Source organism: Sceloporus occidentalis, unplaced genomic scaffold, assembly GCF_023333645.1.
Source record: "Sceloporus occidentalis isolate IW3139 unplaced genomic scaffold, rSceOcc1.0.p SCAF_145, whole genome shotgun sequence".
NCBI classification, from domain to species: Eukaryota; Metazoa; Chordata; class Lepidosauria; order Squamata; family Phrynosomatidae; genus Sceloporus; species Sceloporus occidentalis.
Window position 1 is genome coordinate 594,621 of NW_028317125.1, and position 24,155 is coordinate 618,775.

General features: G+C 39.4%; 1 protein-coding gene across 1 annotated transcript in view; it reads left to right on the forward strand.

Moving 5' to 3' along the window:
• The first annotated feature begins 1,783 nt into the window (after nt 1–1,783).
• LOC149280847 (homer protein homolog 3-like) overlaps nt 1,784–24,155 on the forward strand; it is a 52,275-nt gene continuing 29,903 nt past the window's right edge. The window contains exons 1-4 of the mRNA XM_089500029.1: nt 1,784–1,887; nt 18,449–18,605; nt 18,681–18,812; nt 23,504–23,611. Of these exons, the coding sequence (XP_089356155.1) occupies nt 1,784–1,887; nt 18,449–18,605; nt 18,681–18,812; nt 23,504–23,611 (501 nt within the window). The remainder of the gene's footprint in view (nt 1,888–18,448; nt 18,606–18,680; nt 18,813–23,503; nt 23,612–24,155) is intronic.

A 24,155-nucleotide genomic window follows, 5' to 3' on the forward strand; every position in this document is an offset into this window, starting at 1 on the left:
TTGGTTGGTCCCCTTAGACATTAGGTTTTATACACTAAAGTGGGTGTTTGCATTAGAATTCAGCCAAATTCCAGTTTTTATTTTCTGTTGTGAAGGACTGGCCCCAGTGAGCTTTTCCCAAGGACAGATCTGGCTCTGCATAAAACAACGTAAAACCAAGATCCTCTTGCTGGAGAAGCTCAACAGGATTGTCCCTCAACTGTGTTATGTACCACCCGACTATGCATTTATTGTCAAGGTTGTCGATTTTGTCATTTAAAACTTTGCACCAATGAATTATGTGCGACGCAAAGACAGTTGAAGCACCAACCACTAGGTAGGGTTCTTAAATTAGCAGGATGATCACGCCAACGTTCTGTAAAATGCATATTGGAGTCCAATCAATATGTGGTAAATACACCAAAAGGCAATTTATATGTGTTGGTAAAAAGAGCAAAAGCAGCTAGACTACTAATGATAGGTGAAAAATGGGTTTATATACCTATATACCAAAAGCTTCACTTAAGCCCTTCACTACATGTATTTTTTTTAGCTGATCTCATGAGGACTCTAAAAAAACCATTTCTTAGAATGTGATATATACAAAAAATGCTTTTTTAAAACAGTTCTTACATAAAGCATATCCCTGCTTGTGTACAGCCTAACAAATGTGAGTCTGTTTGTTCCCTTTATAACATATTCAGTCAGACCACTGCTTGTTTTCAACATTTTGCGGTCCTTTTGTATAGTGCCAGAACTTTTTTCCTCCAGAGAATCACACATCTAAGATTAGAAAATATTGTTAACTACCCTAATTAATTTTAACGAACAAGGGCAGGTGAAACTGTTTCATCATGCAGTGTCTAAAAACAGGGTGACCTAATTGCCCTTACTGGGGATAAGTGTGCTGCATAAGTGTATTAACCCTATTCTACAATGGAAAAGTGGTTTAAATAAGAACAATATTTGTCATTTAAGAATCAATATTGAAATAACATTTATAGAATGATTTATTAGAAGACATTAAAAAAATACACACGGAAGCTTCCTAATGTAGAAACCATACATGCTTACCAAAATCTGGTTTCTAACACCAAAATATTTAAGAGTGTGTCATATCTAATGTGGTTGTCACCACATCAAAAAGATAGCAGTGTAACGTCACAGGACATTTTATTGAGGGAACTGTCTTTACTATATTTCAGATATTCTGCATCCAGAGCTCTGGATCCAACTAATTGTAATGGAAGGCTAAGCCAATGTGCGTAAACACAAAATTAAGCTTTTACATGATAATTTCATTTATTGAAGGTAAAGAGTTAATCAAAACCTATATCACCCATGTAAAAAAGTTATTGCCTCCCTAAACCCAATAACTGGTTGTGCCACCCTTGGAGGCAACAACTGCAATCAAGTGTTTGCGATAACTGTCAATGCAGTGCAGGAATTTTAGTGCACTTCTGGTAGAATTGTTTTAGTTCAAGATTGCAGGATTTTTGAGCATTAATTACACAGCACCTCAATCGTCAGGACTTTCACTACGGCACTCCAAAACCTTAAGTTTGCTTCTTTAGAGCCATTCAGCAGTGGACTTACTTGTGTTCTTTGGATTATTGTCCTGCTATATAACCCAACTGCGCTTGAGCTTTAGGTCAAAAACTGATCCAGGTGGCAGAATTCATGGTTCCATCAACTATGGCAAGTCATCTTACCACCACCACAATGTTCTTATACACAAAGTACTTACCGCATCCTCTGCTTCCCTCTTGTATGTTGCTTGTGGCCTGGTGCGCAGTATCGGAGGATGATTGCTGTCATTGAAGCCTCCGTGCCCTGGGCTCCTGGGGGCCAGCCTCCTTCCTACAGACTATGGGCCCTGGCCATAGAAGGTGTTCTGTTTTTGGGGAGGTGGGTACAAGTGGTCCTTTGGGACTACTTATTATCCCTGATACAGAGTGCCAGTTTCCCCAATTACCTGAGACTCTCGAGACTGTGAAGCTTGGACACAGATTTGGGGAACCTGCATTTTGGGAGGGGTGGGCCGAGTGCAACTACTAAGCAGGTTTGCTGTGACTATTGTATGTAAATTACTCCCTTTGTAATGTTTCAATACTGCTATGTTTTCAATAAAATTCAGTCCTGTTTTCACCTCAACATTAGTGCTGTCTGATGCTTGGGGTGGGCTGCTGTAATAACTCACTTTCCTTCTCAGGACAGCACTAGGGTGACCACATGTCCCGGATTGCCTCAAACGCCGTCCTTTTTGACGCAGAGTCAAATAAACAAGTATCATGTCTTTTTTGAAACCATTCATCATTGACAGCATTTTTTTCTTCCAAAACTGCCTAAAACTTTTGCACACTGTACACACATTAAAACATCCTCACTCTATCATCCCACATCAATCCATCATGCTATCACTCTTACACCTCACTGTATCACACCTCACTGTATCCACCCTGCCTCCCTATCCTGGTAACCAATATACACACTAGCACACACTTACTCTCACACTAACACACTCTTTCTAATACACACACATGCACATTCACAAACTTACACTTACGCAAACACATTTACAAATATACACTTAGACATCCATACACATTCACACTAATGCACACTCTTGAACATACTTTTACATACTCACCCCAAAATATCCTCACTCTATCATCACACCTCTCTCACACACCTCTATCTCTCACACGTATCACTTCCTTATGTTTTCTGGGGTCTTTTCTTTATAGCTGGTTTCACACTGTGCTAGAAGCCACAATAATATTGCAGGCCGCATCACGTTATGTAAACCCATTGCACTCCTGGATTTGCCAGTGGGCCGATCTTGTTTGAAGAATTTTGGACTTGCCTGGGGGACAATTGCTGTCTGGGCCAGCCAGTTCATGAGCATGCGTGTGTTGGTTCCCTCCTGGATGGGCTAAGGTGGGCACATGGGGTGATCTACACCCAAGTGTCTAGATACACAAAAGACGCACAACATAGCAAGATTTTGAAAATGTGCGGGTTTATTTTTAAGTCTACAATATCTTAAGAGGATTAGTTACAAATAACTAGAAAAATAAAAACAAATATACAAAACATAGCTCAATCTGAGCACTATGTCCTTACCAATCCACAATACTAAACTATCAAACACATTTGGCTTTTACCCAGGGCCAGGACAGTGCCCGTATAAATGTATTTATAAGGTGAAATGGAAATATGTAAAAACATCTAAAATTGGGGGAGGGGTAGTATTATTGTCTAGGATGCCATTTAGTCTAGGACTGGCCCTGATTTTGCACTTTCCCTTGCCAGCTTAAACCCTTTACTAACAGCAGGTATGATAGTATTGGTCCCTATTTCTAGAAGTCTTGGTTTAGAACTTTCTTTCTTTTGCATTGTGTTCTGATCTTGGCTCATGTTTCTGCTTATGTTCTTGATACCCTGGCCTTTTGTCTACCCCCAGTCCTTGACTACATCTTGGACCCTCCTTTAGAGCTATTAGACTTATCACTTTGTCCACAGGTTAACAGGGCAAGTGTTGGCTCTCATCCCCGGTAATGAATAATTGTCTATGTGTGGTCCTGAACAGGTTCCTAACGTTGAGACCCTCATCTTGCCTGATACTGAAAGAGGAAACTATGTATTTGACTGTTAACAGACACAGCCTATGTGGAGGTTTAAAGATAATGTAGAAGATCTCCAGCTGCGCATATTATCTATGACATGATTCATAAGCTGAAAAGTGGAAATTGCCAGTGACCTTAAAGCAACGCACTTAGCTCCTGCCAATATATCTGTGTCCAACATACAGAGAGAGTTGCTATTCTGGGACTTTTCAATCTGCCTACCCGTATTGTTACTACCCCTATTGTTCATGAAGTACAACGGTTGTCCACTTAACTCCATCAACATCTTCATAGTTAGGCTCATTAATATGGTATAGAACAAGTAAAAAAACATAATGATGCTTCCCTTAGAGGGAAAAATCTGGCTTTGGCAAGGTCAGTTATACATTTAGATATCCATCTTTGGGAGTGATTTATTAAACATATGGCTTAGAATTTGTAATGTTTAAAATGAGAAATGATCCATCCCTCGCATGCTACGCCATCTTTACTTTCAATTTACAAGGACTAGCTGTGTAAATGTACATAAAGATGTATGAAACAGATAGCAAATTGTTATTTCTTTGGGTGCTAGCCAGAATCTGATGGTATCTTCAACGTCTGCCAGCTTTCATGGCCGGAATCCACACATTAGGTATGTGCTTATTCTGTGAAGTAATCCCTTTTTATTCTATGAAATAAATTATTTCTAGTGTGGATTTTTTTTTTTAATATTTATATTAAAGGAACAGTCCTTTTTATTTTTTGATATTACTATTCAACTTAAGTAAACAATCAAGTTACCCCATGCCCTGCGCAATGTAGTGCTAAATATGTTTTCCACCTCAGCTGACGGGTCCTTGATTGTTACATGCGTGTTGACGTGTATGTGAATATGGGGAAGGTTTTTGGGTGCTTTTGCTCAGATTTTGGTACTGTCTGTATTGTGTGCTTAGAGTTCTGTCATCTCATTAACGTCTTTAAACAATGCAAAATTGTTTATCTCCTTTATCTATTCCAATATAATTCTCATTAAAATGAGCTTCCTATATTCTCTCATATTAAATGATCATAGCCTTTACTTATACTCCTTTCTGTTAGGTTTATTCAGCGAAACAATGAAATAAGCAATAATAATTAACTGTGAGTTGCAGTTGAGTTCATCTCATCATCTTCACTATGCTTTAAATTGGGTCTGGCTTGGGGTGTTTCTCCTGCAAGCATGAAGTGTACAAAAGTTGGTGGATCTAAGGCAGGGCCGGCGCCACATATAGGCAAAGTAGGCACCCGTAGGGTCACTTGATGGGAGGCAGACAGACTGCACCCGCGAGCCGCAGTCATTCAGTAAGTGTGGACGCGGCTCACGGTCACTATGGGGAGGAGTGGGTGTGACAAAAGGGGAGGGGTTATGGGGGTGGAGCCAGGGGCGGCTAAATTGTGTTTTGCCTAGGGTGGCAAAAATCCTTGTCCCGGCCCTGATCTAAGGGCTAGGTAACAGCATGTTTTGTAGAGGGAATTTCAATTATAGTTCAAGAGGCACCAAGGAATTGATCAACTACACACTTAAAGAAAAGTCATTGACCTGTGTCCATTACAAGAGATATGTACACATAGCAACAGCATGTGTCTACTTCCAGGCGTAAAGGTTTCCCTATGGCTCTTATAGAACATCTATACTGGACATATGTATTAAATGCACTGTTGCCTTACATGGCGCAAAGATGTCTTTGGTCTAGTGGCTCATAGGGCCTCCATTATACAAAACGTATAAGGCACAGGTGTTGAATTTCAGGCCTTGAGGGCCAAAAACCGACCAGGATTTGCTTGTACATAAGGGATATAATCATTTTCATCGAGCTGCCAGTTCCCCGTGCTGGGATATCCAGAAAACGTGTTTCGGTTATGGCTCCCAGTGTCCAGAATTTGACACCCCTGGATAGGTTTTAGGATACGAGAAGTTAGTGAGACAACAATTCAATGAGGATGTAACTATAATGGTACACCACAGCTGCAGAATCTAAATAAAAACTGGTAATCCAACATGCTTCTGCTAAGGGCCCAGGGCAACGTATCCATACATTAAATTGTGCAGTGCTTCTAGCACACGCCATCCAGATGTGCCTTAAAAAAAGAAAATGTATTTATATCACTAAATAAAAACATAGCTTTCAGATAGTTGGATGCGTCGAAATTTTTGTAGCGTTTTTCCAGCCCCTTCCACAAGCCCCCATACCATATGAATTATTCATTAACCACCTAGCTCACTCGCCAAGACGTGCCGATTTAACGTAAAGTACACTCAGCATGATATATTACTTGCCATTAATTAGTACAGCAAAGAGATATTGTGATTAGCAAGGGATTAAAATTCCCATAACAACTTTTTTTGGGGGGGATTTAGAAGAAAAAAATAAAATAAATGCCATTAACACAATTTCAGCAAAGCTAAAGTAAGGTGTTTTTTTTTCCAAATTTAAAGTCACACATAAGCCATCAGCAGAGGGAGACATCGAGTGCCTGGAAGTAAAGTGAGGGAGAGGAGAAAAAAAAAAAGGTAGAAAATAAAATGGAATGGGATGGGGCAGCTGGAAAGGAAAAGAAAGAGATCAGCACAGAACAAAGGCAGAAGGGCAACTAGAGCCAGAGTGGAGAGGACAGCAAAGGGCATCCGGGGCCCCTTGCTAAGGATTCTGGGAGTTTGGCACACACAGGGTTAGCAGAAGCCTGATTGAAGGACAGAAGGGGAAATCTCAATTGCTTGGGTTGTTGTTGTTTTTAGTGCTGATAAGATGCACTGTGCGAGAAAGTGATTGAAAGTTCCACTTCAACGGGAGGGAGACGCCGAACCGGGTGCGCGTGTCCGCTGTGTCGGGAGCGGGGAGCCCTTTGTGTCTGGAAAAGAGATAAAGGGGATTTAAAAGTGGGGGTGGGCTGGGGATATAACGGGACCGGGAAGCGGCACATTCACAGGAAATTTGGAGAGCATCCGGCTCCTGAAAAGAGTGAGGGAAGAAGAGGATAAGTGTCAGAGACGGAAGGAGGGACACAGACAGGCATGGAAACACAGTGTGGGTGAGTGATTGTGTCTCACTGAAGTAATAACGGAAGCAGACCTTCATATACACGTTACTGACACAGTACAGAGGCTGTATACTGAATATATGGTGTATATATCTATATATAATATACTGCTATCTATCTATAGATGTATATATGCATGCACATTGATATTATATAAGGTGTAATATGTATGTATGTATAATTTCTACAGCATTGGTATATGTAGTAACTTTGTAAATGGATGATAATCCCCAATATAGCAGTAATTTCAGAACAGTAATTATTTGGAATTTTATTATATAATCATATCCATATATTACATTGTAAGCATTCTATAATTATACGTGTCCTAAGCATTTGGTATATATATATATGTACTATATGTGTATGTATATATATATATATATATATATATACACATATAGTACATGTATATGTGTACGTGCGAATTATTGATATCACTCAGAATAGGTTTCAGAAAAGGGGATGACTGAAAGTTGGATCTGTTTCTCTGCGTGTGTGTCTTCCTAATGGTTGTAGAAACGAGTTTTAAAAGATTTAAACACTGCACGCCAAACGAAAATATATTTGCGCAGATACGTAACAAGAAAATGCACAGAGTTATAGGCAGAGATGGATAATATACACATTGTAGCATTTAATTTATTGAGATATCCCTATATGCAAAATAGACGGTATCCTAGTAACATACAACAATCGTTTGCCACGTTTTATATATACCACTGCATAAAACTGGATATACACAGATTCCTACATTCTGTTATTTAATCATACGTATACAGGGATGATCTGGGCTTTTACATGCGCGATAAATCGATCACATTCCAGGTACAGCTGCTAATATGCTCGGCCAGCATTTGGTGATGGCTGAAGACCACAGGGTTTGTAGTTGAACAGTAGTTTAAGAGCTACCTGTTGGCCACACCTGGTGCTGTATCCTGCTACATGTATGTAACAGCATGAATATGAGTACACATATAGATGTACATATAAAGGACTTGTGGCTGTGGCACTCCTATCAAAAGAGGCCTCTTTCTACAGAGATGCAAAAGAAAGTCAGCATTTGTGATCAAAAGCCGATCTCTACGATGAGTGACAAGCCTTTTTGTATTGATTCCATTGTGCAGCACACTGGAGGACCCTCTAACAGCAAACCCACTCTCAAGACACTTGAGACAGATTTGAAAGATATACGCATGCATGTATAGCCGTGGATAATTCCATTTTCTTGGAATTGTGTTGCATGGCTAAGTGTTCCCAGATGCCTGTGCATCATATGCTCTTGCCAAGTAGTTGAGCAAGTGTCTCAGAATCCTTCTAAACCTCCAAGCACAGTAAGATTTTCTTTTTTTGTATATAATTGATACGGCGCCTTGTACGGAAACATATAATTTGGAATGCAGAGTTCTCTCTTCACATCAACATGGGGGTTATTATATTTTTTACTGTTTCCCCGTCTCTGAAAAGCTTCCTTGCAGGCACTTAAGGAGCCACGTGAATCTGTTTTAACATTTAAAGCTTTCAGTACAGTACAAGAGAGAACAGAACTCTGAAGCTTGAGGCTACGTTACAAAGGGTACTGATTTGCAGTGTGCTGCTAACTGTGGCATCATAATTATTAATGCAATTAATTAATCTGCGGATATCTTTATCTTAAGTTGCAAAAAAAGTATGCACAACCAAAAGGAAAATGAGTGAGTGTGTGAAAATGTGTTGCAAACATGTGCATTGATGAGACCTAAATTAGAGCATGTACTGTATGCCTTGAGTTTTAGATATAAAATAAGGAAGAAAATTTGGGGCTCTAAACCACAACTTGAATGGACGCTGGCATACAGTTGAACTGGACTTTTTTTTTTACCTAGTTGGGTTGAACGCCATGCGCAATGACTTGAACAAGGACTGGTTTATGGTTTAAGCGATCAGACATGCCCAAGAGGGAAGTGTCACTGCTTTTAGCAGAACTACAATTTCCTATAGTTTGTGTTTTTGTCTTTCGCTCTGTTATTGGTTTGGTTTCAGATTAAGTGTCTATTTTCCTTTAGTGAAGCTGATTGTAGTGGCAAAATGTGGCACAGCTACCATAATAGTTAATTTCCTTTTCCTAAAGTCCTTGTAGGTCAAAACCTCAGTGATGTATTAATGTTTTGTCAAGTTCATGCAACTCCTTTAACTGATTACTCACTTGAGACCTTTTCCACTCCAGCGGTTTATGTGACTTTCCCCATCCAGCCAAGTTGTTAATTTAATTTCCAACCCACCCAATCATTCATGTAATGTTTAATCTTCTGTCTCCAGACCAAAATGAAGCCTGAAATTTCTTACCCCCTGCTATCTATAGTATTTGCTTTCTTCCATCTTCCTGCCTTTCCTTTCTATTCCCTTTACTCCCATCAATTACCCGCTTCACTCCTTGCCCTATTGAACATATAAAGACAAAAACTCTCCTCTTATGTCCCCTTCACAAAATACAGTGACCTGGCAATGGCATATAGTTTACCTTTAGATGGGCATTGCAGGAGGCAGACACAGGTAGATGGTGTTGGAGGCAGCATTGAGAGTTTACATGGAGATTAAGGAGAAGAATGTCTTATCACTCCTGTGAAGGGCTATGATGTGTAACGTGTGATGCTTGAAGAGTGTCTGCCCTTTAAATGGGGGATGATGGAAACAGGTGGAGTCCTGGAAAATGACTTATGTTGACCTAGCCCTTTGAACCAAGGTCCTTACACTAAGCTTTATTTGGCCCGGGTCCTAATAATCTGCTGCAGAGCCAACCTTGACAAAAGAGCAGCTGTAGATTAATATAAATGGGGGACTCATTAAATTGAAGTTGAGTAATTATCCTAATCCTGAGAAAAGTAAATTAAGATGGCTGCTCCCATTGAACATGCATAAAGTGGATTTGTAATGTATATAACCTTTTTTTTATTAATTGGGAAACTATGCTGCAAAATGTTGGGTCTAGAAAAAAGTGATAGGTCTTCTTCAGTCTTTCTTCTAAATATAGCATACAAATGATATTCCTTAATTGTGGAAAAGTAAATCCAAAATCAAACAAGACTTGCTTGAGGTTCAAAGAGGAGGGGGCAACCACTGCAAATGTCTACCACTTTAAACATGCCTTGAATGTTGTGCACAGAGATCACGTATATGTATTTATAGGTCCTCTCATGTGACCTCATGTCACTTACAACTGCATTCCTTTGGTATCAGAATACCCTTGCCTGTCAATATCCTTGGCAGGAAGATACCCTAGGAGCCCACACTGTGCATGACAAGTCAGATTAATAGTGAGCATAACAGCACAGGGTCCCATGTAAATCCTGCCAGCGAAGCTGTGCAACCTACTGTCAATGAGATTAAACCCGGGCTAAAAATATATTCATGAACCAGCAGTACTATATGATTTCACTAGATCCTGAAGAGAGCCTTCATATTTTGTGTACCTTTTTGAGTATTTGATTCACATAGTCTAGAGTTTAAGTCTAAATTTTTTTAGTAGAGAGCATGGCCTGGCAAAAGCCAGGATCTATAGGTTAGTGAATAAAGTTTGGTGGAGGATGGATTATAGTCTGGTCCTGTTTGTCTGGGTTTGGGCTAGGTCTCTTTGTTCCAGTGAAGGATATTGTACAGCATACAATTACATTTTAGACAATTGTTTCCAACTTTGCTTAGGGAAGTTTGAGGAAGGTCCTTTCCTGTTCCTGTGTGACTGTGCCCATGTGCCCAAAGCAAAGTCCATAAAGACATGGTTTAATGAGTTTAGAGCCCTGACCTTAACCCCACTGAACACCATTGTGATGAACTGAAGTCCCTATTGCAAGCTAGAATCGATACCTGACCTCACAAATGCTCCTTTTGGCTGAATTCCCACAGTAACACAGCAAAACCTTGTGGAAAGCCTTCCCAGAAGACTGCAGGCTGTTATAGCTACAAAGGGTGTCACTTTAGATTTTAGAGGTGTTATGGTCAGGTGTCCACATACGTTTGGTCATATAGTGTGTGTGTGTGTGTATGTATGTATATGTATATATATATATATATGTGTGTGTGTGTACAGCATTTTTGTATCATATAAGAGTCAGTCAATGGATTACGTTTTTGTAGGGGGAATTTGTTGTATCAATAATGGGACATCTGCATCACTGCATTACAGCCATTAGCTTAGGTCTGTGGAAATGTAGGTAACACTCTGGAGGGCACAGAGAAGCTGGGGCTGAGTTGTGGAGATGACCAGATATCATGCTGACACATCAACAGTTTAGTGCACGACCAAACGCATCTGTGATTTATTTTGTGACAGTTCAGGCCCCATCTTAATAACCTGGCACCCGTTACTTGTCATGGGTTTAAATTAAGGCCTTCCCAGTGTCTATTATGAAAATGAAATGTTATGTAGATCAGAACCCTCACTTCATACCACCAGGTTTAATAGGCCCAGTCTACACTTGGGCCCCAAGCTCCTCTTGTCCTTCTTTTCCACTAATTTACCTCTTCTCTATGAGCTCAACATGTGTATGGTTATTTGAGTGTTTCACATGGTTCTAGAGCCCAAAAAGTCACATTATAATGTGTATGTAAACCCTATAAGATATGTTTAGATACTAACGTATTCATTTTCAATGTTCTAAATATCTTACGCTTACATGGCCAACACCTCTAACCATAACTCCTGAAACAAGTGTCCCTCTTTGGCCATTTTAAATATTGTACAGCATGCAACTTCTTCACAGTCCTCTGTGGTTGGCTATCCTTAAAGGGAGAATCTGCCCCTGTCTACCAAAGGCCAAGTAATTCATCAATAGCCTTTTTCAAGATGTCAACCTAAATTTACTGATACAACGTCACAAATAAAATAACTATAAATGCATATACATTTTTAAATTTCTTCTTAAATGTTGTTTGCTTTTACAAAGGTATTCGTATTATCAAATTCAAACCTTCAAAATGTGATTGGTATATATTTGCTAATAAATTCTACTTTTAAAGCAGTCAATGCCCCCACGGTGAATATGGTCATATAATGGCATTTTAATTATTGCCGATTAGGTGTTCACCAAAAGTGGCTTTACCAAGAGAGCAGTACTGCAGATGTAAACGAACATTCAGATTTGGTAGCGTGATAATCAAAGTATATTTTAGAAAAATAATGGAGACCGAAGTCAAAAGTTATTGTTTGACAGGACTGTTTGTTTAAATAATGTCATTTTTATGTGTAACCTTGTTGTATAGCACAGCTGTAATAGCATGACTAGAGACACGTAGGTGATATTCAAAAACATGTGGTGAGATGTGGTACTAAGTAGAAGAAGTCATTGCTAATGACATTCAATGGGACATTTTATTCATATGTTTAAAGGAAAAGTGATGGCATGTCTTATCTAATACAAAAATGAAGTGAACCAAGCAAAATATTTATTCTGAATCAAACCGGATTAGAAAATAGCACTGGGGACATGTGTGAAACAAAGGGGTCTATTCAATGTAAGGAGGTTTGAGAGGAGAGTTGCGTTTCCGCTCTTATAAACTATGAAGACCCTTTCTCAGGGGTAGGCAAAGTGTCCGTGGCAACGTTTGTGAAGGCCCCCAGAACATCATTAAATTGTCCACCACAGGCCCCAGTAAATCGGCTGGCCATGTATAGTTAAATCTGTGCGTCTTCTCCAAAGTCTCCGCACCCATTGAATTATTCATTATACAGGGTCAGCTCAGTACGTCTTGCAGGGGAAACCTGCTGGTTTTGGCCCTTCATAATGAATAATGAAATGAGATCATTAAAACACAGCTCTGCTTGCAACACTCCCTTTAGTAAAAAGACCACATAGTGAAAGAGGCACAGTAAAAGAAAACAGCGTTTGGTGTGACAGCCGCAAGATAAACACCACCTGACTTAAGTGAGAGCTTAGCTATGACGCTTGTGAGTTGAGATGATGTGTGCTGAAGTACATTTATGTACACGCGTATGCTTTATAACTACAATAAAAATCAAAAGCATGCCCTCCAGTGTTCTAGGTTTAAGGTGTGCTAAGTTTAACAACTAAAGCTTTTCTTTAACCTCCCTAATTATGTGTCTCATTGTGGTAGAGAATTATAGGGACATATGGTAGGATGATGACATTCCTTTCCAGCAGAGATGGTAACAATATATAAAAAGAGAATTAAAAAAAAATGTTTCTAAAAGGATGAATCCTGAGTTAAAGAAAAAAAAAATGTTGAGGACCAAAGTGGCCCACAGGCATATAGATACATGTATGCTAATTTTGTAAACTGATTATTATTGTACATTGGAAATGTCCTCAGTGAAGGAGCTGAAAAAAATACAGGATGGAGATTCCACACAAAAAGATTGTACTGCAAAATGTGGTTTCATGTCAAGAGTTTACAAACCTCTCATCTGTGACATGGCACCACTCTCCAGTAGACAGTCAGGCATGAGTGAGTGTGAGTGCAGCAGCCACTCATCTAAAGTGACAGGATGCGTGTCAGTAGAAGCAAATCGGTATTCATCTGGCACATTCTCCCACTATTATGTAAATGTTTAGAACCGATACCCTGTGTTTCTTACGTGTTTTTTAAAAATATAAAACAGACAAGTACTGTACAAGGTATCTCTCCAGTGAGAAGAGCCTCTACTGTGTCTGCCTTTTCTAATACATTTCTGAACTGTTACTTTTTAACGGGCCAACATACAAGAGCTAATGTCACATACGCTGCCTGAGCTTATGGATGTCATCGCATCTAAAGAAGAGACGTCTGAGGCCCCCGAAAACGTATTTGACTTCATCTTTTTCTATCTTGGTCCCAATAAATGGATTCACTTTTAGCTGAAGACTCTATCTTCTCCTGGACCCATTAGCTCCCCTTGTTTGATTAAGACACATTCTGTAACAACTTGGAAAAAAAACCAGACCATTACATATACAGTATATCAACACTTTTGCAGTTATTGCTAGATATTGTAGACAATTTCAGATGATGGTCAGTTTTGAAATGATCGCAACGTACCTGTATTCTCAGAGTTCTGTGCAACTTAGTGTTTAAAGTTGCACATAAATTGCATAAAAACAACACGGAAACCTTTAAGAAACCTTTCCAGTTTGTATATGAACAACCTGTCGGTGACTGCTTTTTGTCTCACTTTATGTGTTTCCAACGTAAGTACTAGGAATAGTACTTCATCACACAGTGGTATAGATCTTGCTCCTACACATGTTTAGCTGGGATATTGGTCGTATTTTGTGCCCACTGTTCAGGTTTCCTGGCAAATGAAGCCTGGTTGCATCAGCACCTCCTGTGACCCTTGTTGTTCTGTCATGGGGAAGATCTGGTAGGCAATATAATATGTTAATGTGGTCCGAGGAAGTATATATGAAGAATGTGTAGAGGAATCCTCAGTCCTTTTTTCAGTATTTTATTCAGGAATAAACTGGGAGCTGAATGGGGTCAATTACTTAGCTAGATGTACTTAGAAACAAGGAGGGAGAGACGAGTAGCTTCACATCACAGAGAATTATACCACAGACGAGCAGCCATGCAGAGAGATATGGGGGGTTAAGGGAGGGTGGACTGAAGTTAGGAGGGATTGAGCATCCAAATTTAACATTCAACCCTGCGCTGTCAAATTATCCGGCTCTGACTTGCTTGACAGCACTTTGCTGGTTTTGATGGATCAGGGATATGACTCCCGGGATAGAATTATCACTTTTTCACTGCCAAAACACAGCAGAGTCTTCAGTGTTAATTCTCGTCTCTGGCTGTGAAGAAGATATCTTTGAATGAACGTGGCAACTCCAGAAGAGTTTAAGAGACTAAGTTAAAGAGAATATTGCCATCTCTGCCTTGGATAATGCTAGTACAGTTTATTGTAGGCAAACACATCCATCTATCTGAGATCAGCAGGAGAACAGCGAAGCGTTAGAGTTAGCAGTCAGCATGGGAATTCCGCTGCATTAATAATGGATGAAGAGATGTTTGGATAAATTCACGCAGGGCTGCAATTATTGCTCACTGCTCCTTAACAGTCCTCTCGTAGTCAACATGTGCATAGGCTCCATGCAATTAGTGAGCTTGTCTAGTAATGTCAAAGGCAGCTGAATCCCAATGACTCTGCTGTAAGGCAAAAAAAACCAACCTGAAACCTTGCAAGGCTATATATAGATAATCCTTTTTCAGCCTTGCACTCTAAAACGATATGTCTTTTATTAGATATTTCTGTCTTTTACTTAAATATGTTGTTTTCCAGAGGTCAGTTCTTTGTGAGTCAAAGTCACGGGTCTTTAGACATTAGAGAAGAAGTCGTGTGTTTTTTCACTTGCCTACATGCCCAATATAAGCAAGTCTTTCCCAGCATGTCTTTCTAAAACCTCACAATGCTCTTGTTCACGTGTGAGGATATTTGAAGACCTTGCTGGTTTTCTATGCATGCATATTTAGACATTTCCAGACGTCTTTCTTATTGGGATTCGCAAACCTCACTGGTTGTTTTCTCGTGTATTTAACATTTTCTGAACACCAGATGAATCTTTTGTGTTCTCATTGGGGAATTGTTTTTCTTATATCAGAGGCAAATGTTGTTTCCTATCTCTTCAGGAAATGAAGTATTTGAGCTCAGACAATTACAAACATTGTCTTGTGGAGACCAAAGAAAGACCTTTGTAACATATGATCTGCCCACACCTGGCAAGGAAGCGGTGACAGAAAGCTTTGTTTTCTTCTGTGTCTTTGTTCCTCCACAATCTTTTCTTCACCAATGTCTTCTTCTGCTACTAACAGGTATGATTTCTTTCCTGTAGTTATTTTGAGTAAGTTCCATAATAGTGTAACACTGATTAACACTCCTACTACAGCTGGCCTAGTTTACATATATATGGCATGTTCATACTAACTCTGCGTGAACATGAATCCATTTACCATTTTTCCATGACCTGCTTACCACCCTGAGATTTACTGTAGAATGGAACAAGTCTTTGTCGGCGGTTCCACCACAGAAGCCAACCAACTTTTGAAGGCTGATGGCTTTATTTAGAACATAACCAATCCTATATAAAAGAGTCATGGGTTTTAATAAGTTATTTGAGTGTGTAACATAAAACTCCACGTCTTCCATGGCTTCCTCTAGACCCAAAAGTGTCACCTCCTGTTGATCAGGGTGCTCTGTCCCCTGTTACTTAAATGTCAGGGGGTAAAAGTATAAAGTTTCAGTCACTTGTTGTTGGGGTGCAGATTTGAATGCTACTGTTTTCTTACTACTTTCTGCTGCCTATTCAGTGTATATTTAATATTGTCATTCATGTTACATTTATTGCATGTGAGGAGAAGACCTTATTTCATGTACACTGTATTTCCTTGCTTCCTTTACTCCATGATGTTACTGTCTCTGTGGATCCTGGTTGAACAGTACATGGCAAAAGAAACAATGACAGCATTTTTAATATTAAAAAAGAGATGATCCTCCAGCCTTCGTTTGCCCGATATGGCCTTTCTGTGATGAGTAGTCTGCAAGACTGTTAGTCCCTAACCCCAACGTGTTTAGCAAACTGTATAACATACTAATGGCATGAAGGGGATGCTGCTGGATTAATTAATGAACCCAGCAGCAAGGGAGGGAAGCACTTGGAGGTATGTGATTAAGCTGACAGGAAGCAGCAACGGGATACTTAATTAAACAGCATTTCTCACATCTCAAATTACTACTGGAAAGGGACAGTGAAACACATGGAGTTTGGTTTTCGAAACACAAATGCTGCTGGGCTCAGCAATGGACCATAAGTAGCAATAATCAGCACATTTTGCCACATGGAGACAAAACGGCAAATGGTGCAAAAAAAAAAGAAGAAATTAAGCTCAGAGGATGTATATGATTTTTTTTCTGTTTTCGTTTATATTTTGCAAGAACTAATAAAGCCTGGATTTTTTATTGCAATGTTTTATGTGAGATTAGTGCTACCGTGCTAGAAACTGTGCTCGACGGAAGTCATCTCTGTGTCCACCGTTTCACAAAAGATTTCCCAGGTATTTCCAATGAGAGCTGGTTAAGCAGTCACAACTTTTAAGTTATTTCATTGAACCCTGCTAACACGTTTGTGAATCATGCTGAGGTGCCACCATTCAAGGAGGTGAGGGGCAAAGTAATGTAGGCTATTTATATATATATATATATATATATATATATATATATATATGTGTAGTCACCTCCCCATTTGAGCCAATGGAATGTCCCTGCTGACAGGACCTTTCTAGAGGTTGCACATTTCAAACTTTGCACCACAATCTAATATAGAATGTGGGTAAATCCCTCAAATATTGTAGTAAATCCATTTGGAGAAAAAAGTATATTGCACAAGTGTTTAGATCTTTTTATAGGCTTAGACCCCGCAGTCTGTGGAGAAGGAACCTGTTTTATAACGTCTTGTCCGATGTTTTTCAGAGAAATAATTTTCTTTGCTTGTAATCAAAGCTTCCTCCTTTGGCGTTACAAACTGTTTGCACCATAGAATATAAGGAGATGAAAAAGATCATCCTCGCATTACTGATTTAGTAGACCTCTATGGAAAGCTTCCTCTCACAGGTCCTTCTGATCTCTGCTGGATGTGAAGCTGAGGAAACATGCCCCGTTATTTTATTATTGTTAGTGTTATAATTTTTACATGATATCTAGAGTGCATTAGCGGATTTCTCAGTGCTATTATAATGAAGGAGAGTACAAAATGAACAATATACAAAATTAAGAATAACGTGAACACACATAAGACATACCGGTAGGTAACAAAAAGAGGGATCTGCTCTTGCAAGCTTACAGCCTATTAGATATTTTCTCACCTTCATGACCTATGTAACTGTTCAAGGTGTAATACAATGGAAATCTAAATAGAGAGGAGGCAAGTACAAGGATGTATACGTATACTTGTACATGAGTACACACACATATAAGATATATATTGGTGAGGAAGCCAAGAAGGAAAATTCTTGCTATGATTAACGAGTTGTCTGTGTAAGTCTTACTTGGATATTCCCCAAGACTCAATTAAGAGAAGCTCTGGTTTTGGTCAGATTAATCAGCTGTCATTTCATCTGGGTCACACAGCGCGGAGAATTAAGATCCAACTCTCCCTCCACAGCCTCCTCCCCAAGAAAAAATGAAACAGATTTTTAATTAAGAAATGGGCCATTAGAAGATACAGTACACGTGTTTAATGATATAAAATGTAATCCATTTCTTATTAGATTCTTGGATTTTAAGTAATGACCATATTGAAATACGTTTCCTAAAAAAACAAACATAAAAATCCTGGATTTAGTTAACAGTATCGTAGTTTGCATGTGTTAGCAATTATTTCCATGCTGTGGACTGTTAATGGGGAAAAATTCTGATGGTTTTTGATGCTGCGATAGTTTTGATGACATGGTGTGTGTATATATGTGGCAATCTGGAAGCTGTGATTTATGGGGAATAGGTTAAGACTGTCATCAAAGCAATACACAGGGTGAGTTTCTAGCACATAAAGTAGCAAATGTATCAATGATTTTACCATTGGAAAGTGATGTTGGTACATTAAAGGAAAAATAACCATTCACCATTGTTTTTTTTGCATAAATGTGTTCACTTTCTTTTAAATAATTTAACAAAATAGATAGGTACTCTCTTCTATATTTGTTATTTTCGTAATAAAGCTACCTGGTAAAATACATGTAAAGTGAGTTTTTTCCTATAAAACAAATGTGCATCCTTCTATCTGTTTTTGTATTCAGTCCTAACCAGGGAATTTTCTTTTCCATAGAGAGCAGCCCATTTTTAGCACGCGTGCTCACGTTTTTCAAATAGACCCTGTCACCAAGAAGAACTGGATTCCAGCCAGCAAGCATGCTGCTACCGTCTCATATTTCTACGATGCCACAAGAAATGTATATCGGGTCATCAGTGTTGGGGGCACCAAGGTGAGGGATCGTGAAATGTTTCAAACAAGGAGGTACAAGAATGTGTCGTCAACATGAAATATCCTATTTCCTCAGGCCATCATAAACAGCACGATTACCCCAAACATGACGTTCACCAAGACATCCCAGAAGTTCGGACAATGGGCTGACAGTCGCGCCAACACAGTCTATGGACTGGGCTTTGCATCTGAACAGAACTTGTCTCAGGTATGTGTGGCTTTTAAGGCTCCTCAAACTGCAGGTGTTTTGAGTTGCTGTAGGCTGTGATTTTTATACCCTCTCTGTCATGTAGAGGTAACAAACAGAACTGTATGTTCCACTGAATGTCATGAAATATAGTGTCCAACAGCATGCAAAACGGCATTTGTTCTTTACAAATATTGTACACTCACTGGCAGCGAGTATATCATGAGCCAAGAGATGTGCTCCACAACAACTAGCAAAGGTGGTGAAAGGGCAAATGCAAGGGAGGCATAACATACATTCTGGTATAATATGCATTAAAGTACATATGATGGCTGGGGTGTCCCTATAGGGCTGCAACAACTAATCGATAAAATCGATGATAATCGATAATGAAATTCGTTGGAAACGAATTTCATTATCGATTAGTTGAATCGATTTTTATCGATTATAAAATGAGGGTTTTTTCAGAGCAAATGCTCTGAAAAATACCCCTTGTGTTATAATCCGTTTAGTGTGACTCACAGGAGTCACAGCAGCAGTTGCTACTTACAGTTCCTCCCTGCAGTCACTGCCGATTGGCCCGCCCACTTCCTTTTTCCAGTCCCTCCCTGCAATCGCTGCTGGAGAAAGAAAGAAAGGGGCCAATCGGCAGTGACTGCAGGGACGGACAGGGAGGAAGAAAGGGGCGGAGCCAAATGGCCGATTGGCTCCGCCCATTTCTTTAGCATCGCCGTGGCTGTGACACTCATCTAACTGTGAGTATAAAATTAATATTTGGGCTGCTGAAAGTTAGGGGAGGTGGGGGTTAATTTAGGGGCAGTTATAGTTAATGAGGTGTTTAGGGTTAACTTAGGGGAAGTTATAGTTAATGGGGTGTTTAGGGTTAACTTAGGGGCAGGTATAGTTAATGGGGTGTTTAGGGTTAACTTAGGGGCAGTTATAGTTAATGGGGTGTTTAGGGTTAACTTAGGGGCAGTTAATGTTAATGGGGTGTTTAGGGTTAACTTAGGGGCAGTTATAGTTAATGGGGTGTTTAGGGTTAACTTAGGGGCAGTTATAGTTAATGGGGTGTTTAGGGTTAATTTAGGGGCAGTTATAGTTAATGGGGTGTTTAGGGTTAATTTAGGGGCAGTTATAGTTAATGGGGTGTTTAGGGTTAATTTAGGGGCTGAGGACTGAGGGTTAATTTAATTAATTTAATAAAGTTAACTTAAGGTGCAGTTAGAGGTAAAGGGGGGCAAACTGAGGGGAATCTAAATCCTGGGGGCAGTGAAGATTAATCCTGTATTTATTTATAAAAGTATTGTGTCTGTGAACGAGTCTGCAAATCCTATGAGGGCACTATGGCATATGAGGGGGGTATACGGCATACCTGGGGAGGACGGAGTGACATATCTGGGGGTATAAGGCATATAGGGTATATAAGGCATATGTGGGGAGGGCAGTGTGGCAAGCCTGGGTTCAAATATGCATAACTGGGGGGCAGGTTGGGGAAATAAAAACAAGAAAAAAAAATTATTCTGCCGTTAGTTTTTAACATCCTATGTTACTTTATTAAATAATTTAAAATAAATGAAAAATTAAATTTTTTTTATCCGATTAATCGAAAAAATAATCTGCCAACTAATCGATTATGAAAATAATCGTTAGTTGCAGCCCTATGTCCCTATAAGCACTATTACATCATTGTACATATGCAGTGATGGAAGAAATTATTTGATCCCCTGCTGATTTTGTACGTTTGGTTTGCCCACTGAGAAAGATATGATCAGTCTATAATTTTAATGGTAGGTTTATTTGAACAGCGACAGACAGAATAACAACCAAAAAATCCGGTAACGCATTTCAAATAAGTTATAAATTGATTTGCATTTTACTACGTAGATAATTCTCTATCAATCAGCAAGATGTCTGTCTCCCAGCTGTCTTTTATACAGGTAATGCGCTGAGATTGGGAGCACTCTCTTAAAGGGAGTGCTCCTAATCTCAGCTTGTTACCTGTATAAAATACACCTGTCCACAGAAGCAATCAATCAGATACCAAACTCTGCACCATGGCCAAGACCAAAAAGCTGTCCAAGGATGTGAGGGACAAGATCGTAGACCTACACAAGGCTGGAATGGGCTACAAGACCATCGCCAAGCAGCTTGGTGAGAAGGTGACAACAGTTGGTGCGATTATTCGCAAATGGAAGAAACACAAAATAACTGTCAATCTCCCTCAGTCTGGGGCTCCATGCAAGATCTCCCCTCGTGGAGTTTCAATTATCATGAGAATAGTGAGGAATCAGCCCAGAACTACACGGGAGGATCTTGATCTCAAGACAGCTGGGACCATAGTTGCCAAGAAAACAATTGGTAACACACTATGCCGTGAAAGACTGAAATCCTGCAACGCCTGCAAGGTCCCCTGCTCAAGAAAGCCCATGTACAGGCCCGTCTGAAGTTTGCCAATGAACATCTGAATGATTCAGAGGCGAACTGGGTGAAAGTGTTGTGGTCAGATGAGACCAAAATCAAGCTATTTGGCATCAACTCAACTCACCGTGTTTGGAGGAGGAGGAATGCTGCCTATAACCCCAAGAACACCATCCCCACCATCAAACATGGAGGTGGAAACATTATGCTTTGGGGTGTTTTTCTGCTAAGAGGACAGGATAACTTCACCACATCAAAAGGACGATGGATGGGGCCATGTACCTTCAAATCTTGGGTGAGAACCTCCTTCCCTCAAATCTGTGGAGGGATCTAAAGGTTTGAGTTGCCAAACGTCAGCCTCAAAACCCTAATGACTTGGAGAGGATCTGCAAAGAGAAGTGGGACAAATCCCTCCTTAGAGGGAAACCTGGTGGCCAAGTACAAGAAACGTCTGACCTATGTGATTTTGCCATCAAGTACTAAGTCATGTTTTGCAAAGGGGTCAAATCAATTTATAACTTATTTGAAATGCGTTATTCTGGATTTTTTTGGTTGTTATTCTGTCTCTCACTGTTCAAATAAACCTACCATTAAAATTACAGACTCAACATGTCTTTGTCAGTGGGCAAACGTACAACATCAGCAGGGGAATTTTTTCCTTCACTGTAAATTTCCAGAAAACCATAATTTTTTAAATGCATTAAAAATCAAAGAGAAGAAACCCAAAGTGTCTATTATATATTTCACCATAATACCCCTTAAAATCTTAAGAGTAAACAAAAACATGTAAACAAGTTTGATACACTTTACTGGTATAGAGACCGTTAAAGCATGTATTTAATGCATATTATTTCTTCACATGTGTGTGTGCGTGTGGATGTATATATATAATATATACACACACATACATCCTTATTATGCAATTTCATGGAAGTATATATATTTGCAAGATAGTGCCTACCATACATTGTAGATTGATGTTGTGGGACAGAGTGTTCACACACAATGTTCTCACTGCCAGCAAAGTAATGTGTCTGTGTCAGAGAGGTGTTAAGCAGAATAAATACAAATGCTCCATGATCTGTGAATTGGCTTGCAGGAAGCCGAGACCAAACCGTTTGTGCTTCTAAGGGATACCTGTCATTTAAAATATGCTTTGACAGTTTGCTTACACGTCCTAAAGTATTAGTGGCAGTAGTTTTCTAATTTGTGGGCCAGGGTCCAGCATTTGATTAAATTGAAGGATCAGACATCTGTGAGCATGGTGATTTGTTCCAGATCAGTCAACAGATTTGCCGGGATGCACAATAACAAGTGGGGGATTAAACCCAATATTAAAATGACTTGTGCTGGATGCGTCCAAATTCCCATGAAATAACACAATGGTAAGGACCACATCTAACTTTTGTAGGTTTATATGCACAGGGTTCTTCTGTTTAAGGTTTCTGCCCTAGGACCAGCAGGATCCAGCCTCGACAGTGGTGACTTATTGAATGATACAGGTGCAAAATGGTAAAAGTTTTACAGTCGCCATAGTAACCAGTGGAATGTTTCTGCCAACTGCTCCACACCTCCACGCCGGTTCAAAGCACAAATTGCTTGTACAAAAATTGCAATTGAAATGTTTACATTTTTGGGCATTTCATTCCTCATATGGACTTTAATTAATGAATATGATGATTGAGTGGTACTTTATTATTAAAATTTGTATCCATAATACATAGAAGGATTCATAAGAATCATTTCACTACATCTTGGGTGATCACCCCTCCTGAACAAGGTATATATATTTTTTTGTTTTACTTTAGTATGCATTCATATATGGTGAGGCAGTCTGCAAGGGATGCATGATATAGCCCAACAACAGAAGCATAGGTTGAATAATATTCAAACAGACCCTGTAATAACTAACTTCAATGTGCTATGCCATTTTGACATGGTGATACAGACAGAGGCAAATGATGTGTAGATCTCTGATCACTAGAGGTTGTAAACTGGAATGAGAAATAGAAAAAGCAAAACAAAATTAAAATGCTTCCCCTGTTAACGTACTCTTAGAATTACCATAATTAATTCTCGGATTGACACTTAAGAATTAACACACACGGCAGGATTTTACCATGTGACTAAGTCTTTCTGTGAACAATGATCGGAAATCTTATTTTTCCCAATTTTTCGACAATATTTCTCTACCATGTGCTGGTAAGAAAAATAATACTGAGATGTTGCTTTATACTATTTTATGCTAAAAGAAGCTTTTTTGTTTGTTTGTTTTTTTATGCAATCCCTTGCAGTTTGCAGAGAAGTTCCAGGAGCTGAGGGAAGCTGCTCGACTGGCAAGGGAGAGATCCCAAGATAAGACTGAGCTGACCAGCCCGGCCTTCAATCTCACATCCCAGCAGGTAGAACAGCTTTCACCAATCACGTGATAGAATCACTGCTCTGGCAAAACAGTCTGCAGTCAGAGGAGCAGAGTCCTGAGATCTCTGCTTTACTTGTTCATTAGTGCTATCATTAACAGTACTTCTTTATCATCCTCTTGTTAGCCTCTTTGTATTTCCAACCTCCTACCCTCTCCTTTGTTCTTGCTCGGTTTCTCATCTTCTGCACACCCCTATTGATTAAATCGTTTGCTGCCTCTCACACTTTCTAGTTCACAGTTTTTTTTTTTTTATGTTATCGGCTGTCACATGACTAAATTTCTTCCACCTTCCCTCGCCTCTCTCCTTCTTGTTTCATTTTATCTTACCCATCCCCTGAATTATACCTTCCGTCAGCTTGGTTCCAACATCACATAAACAGATCCTCTATATAGCTCACTCTTTCTCCTTTTCTCTTCCTTTTCATACCTCCTCACATTTGAAATTGACAAAGAGGGTCACTTTTATTTTAAGTTTGTCTAGAGGAACATATAATATTCATATATATAAAATATATATATTTTTG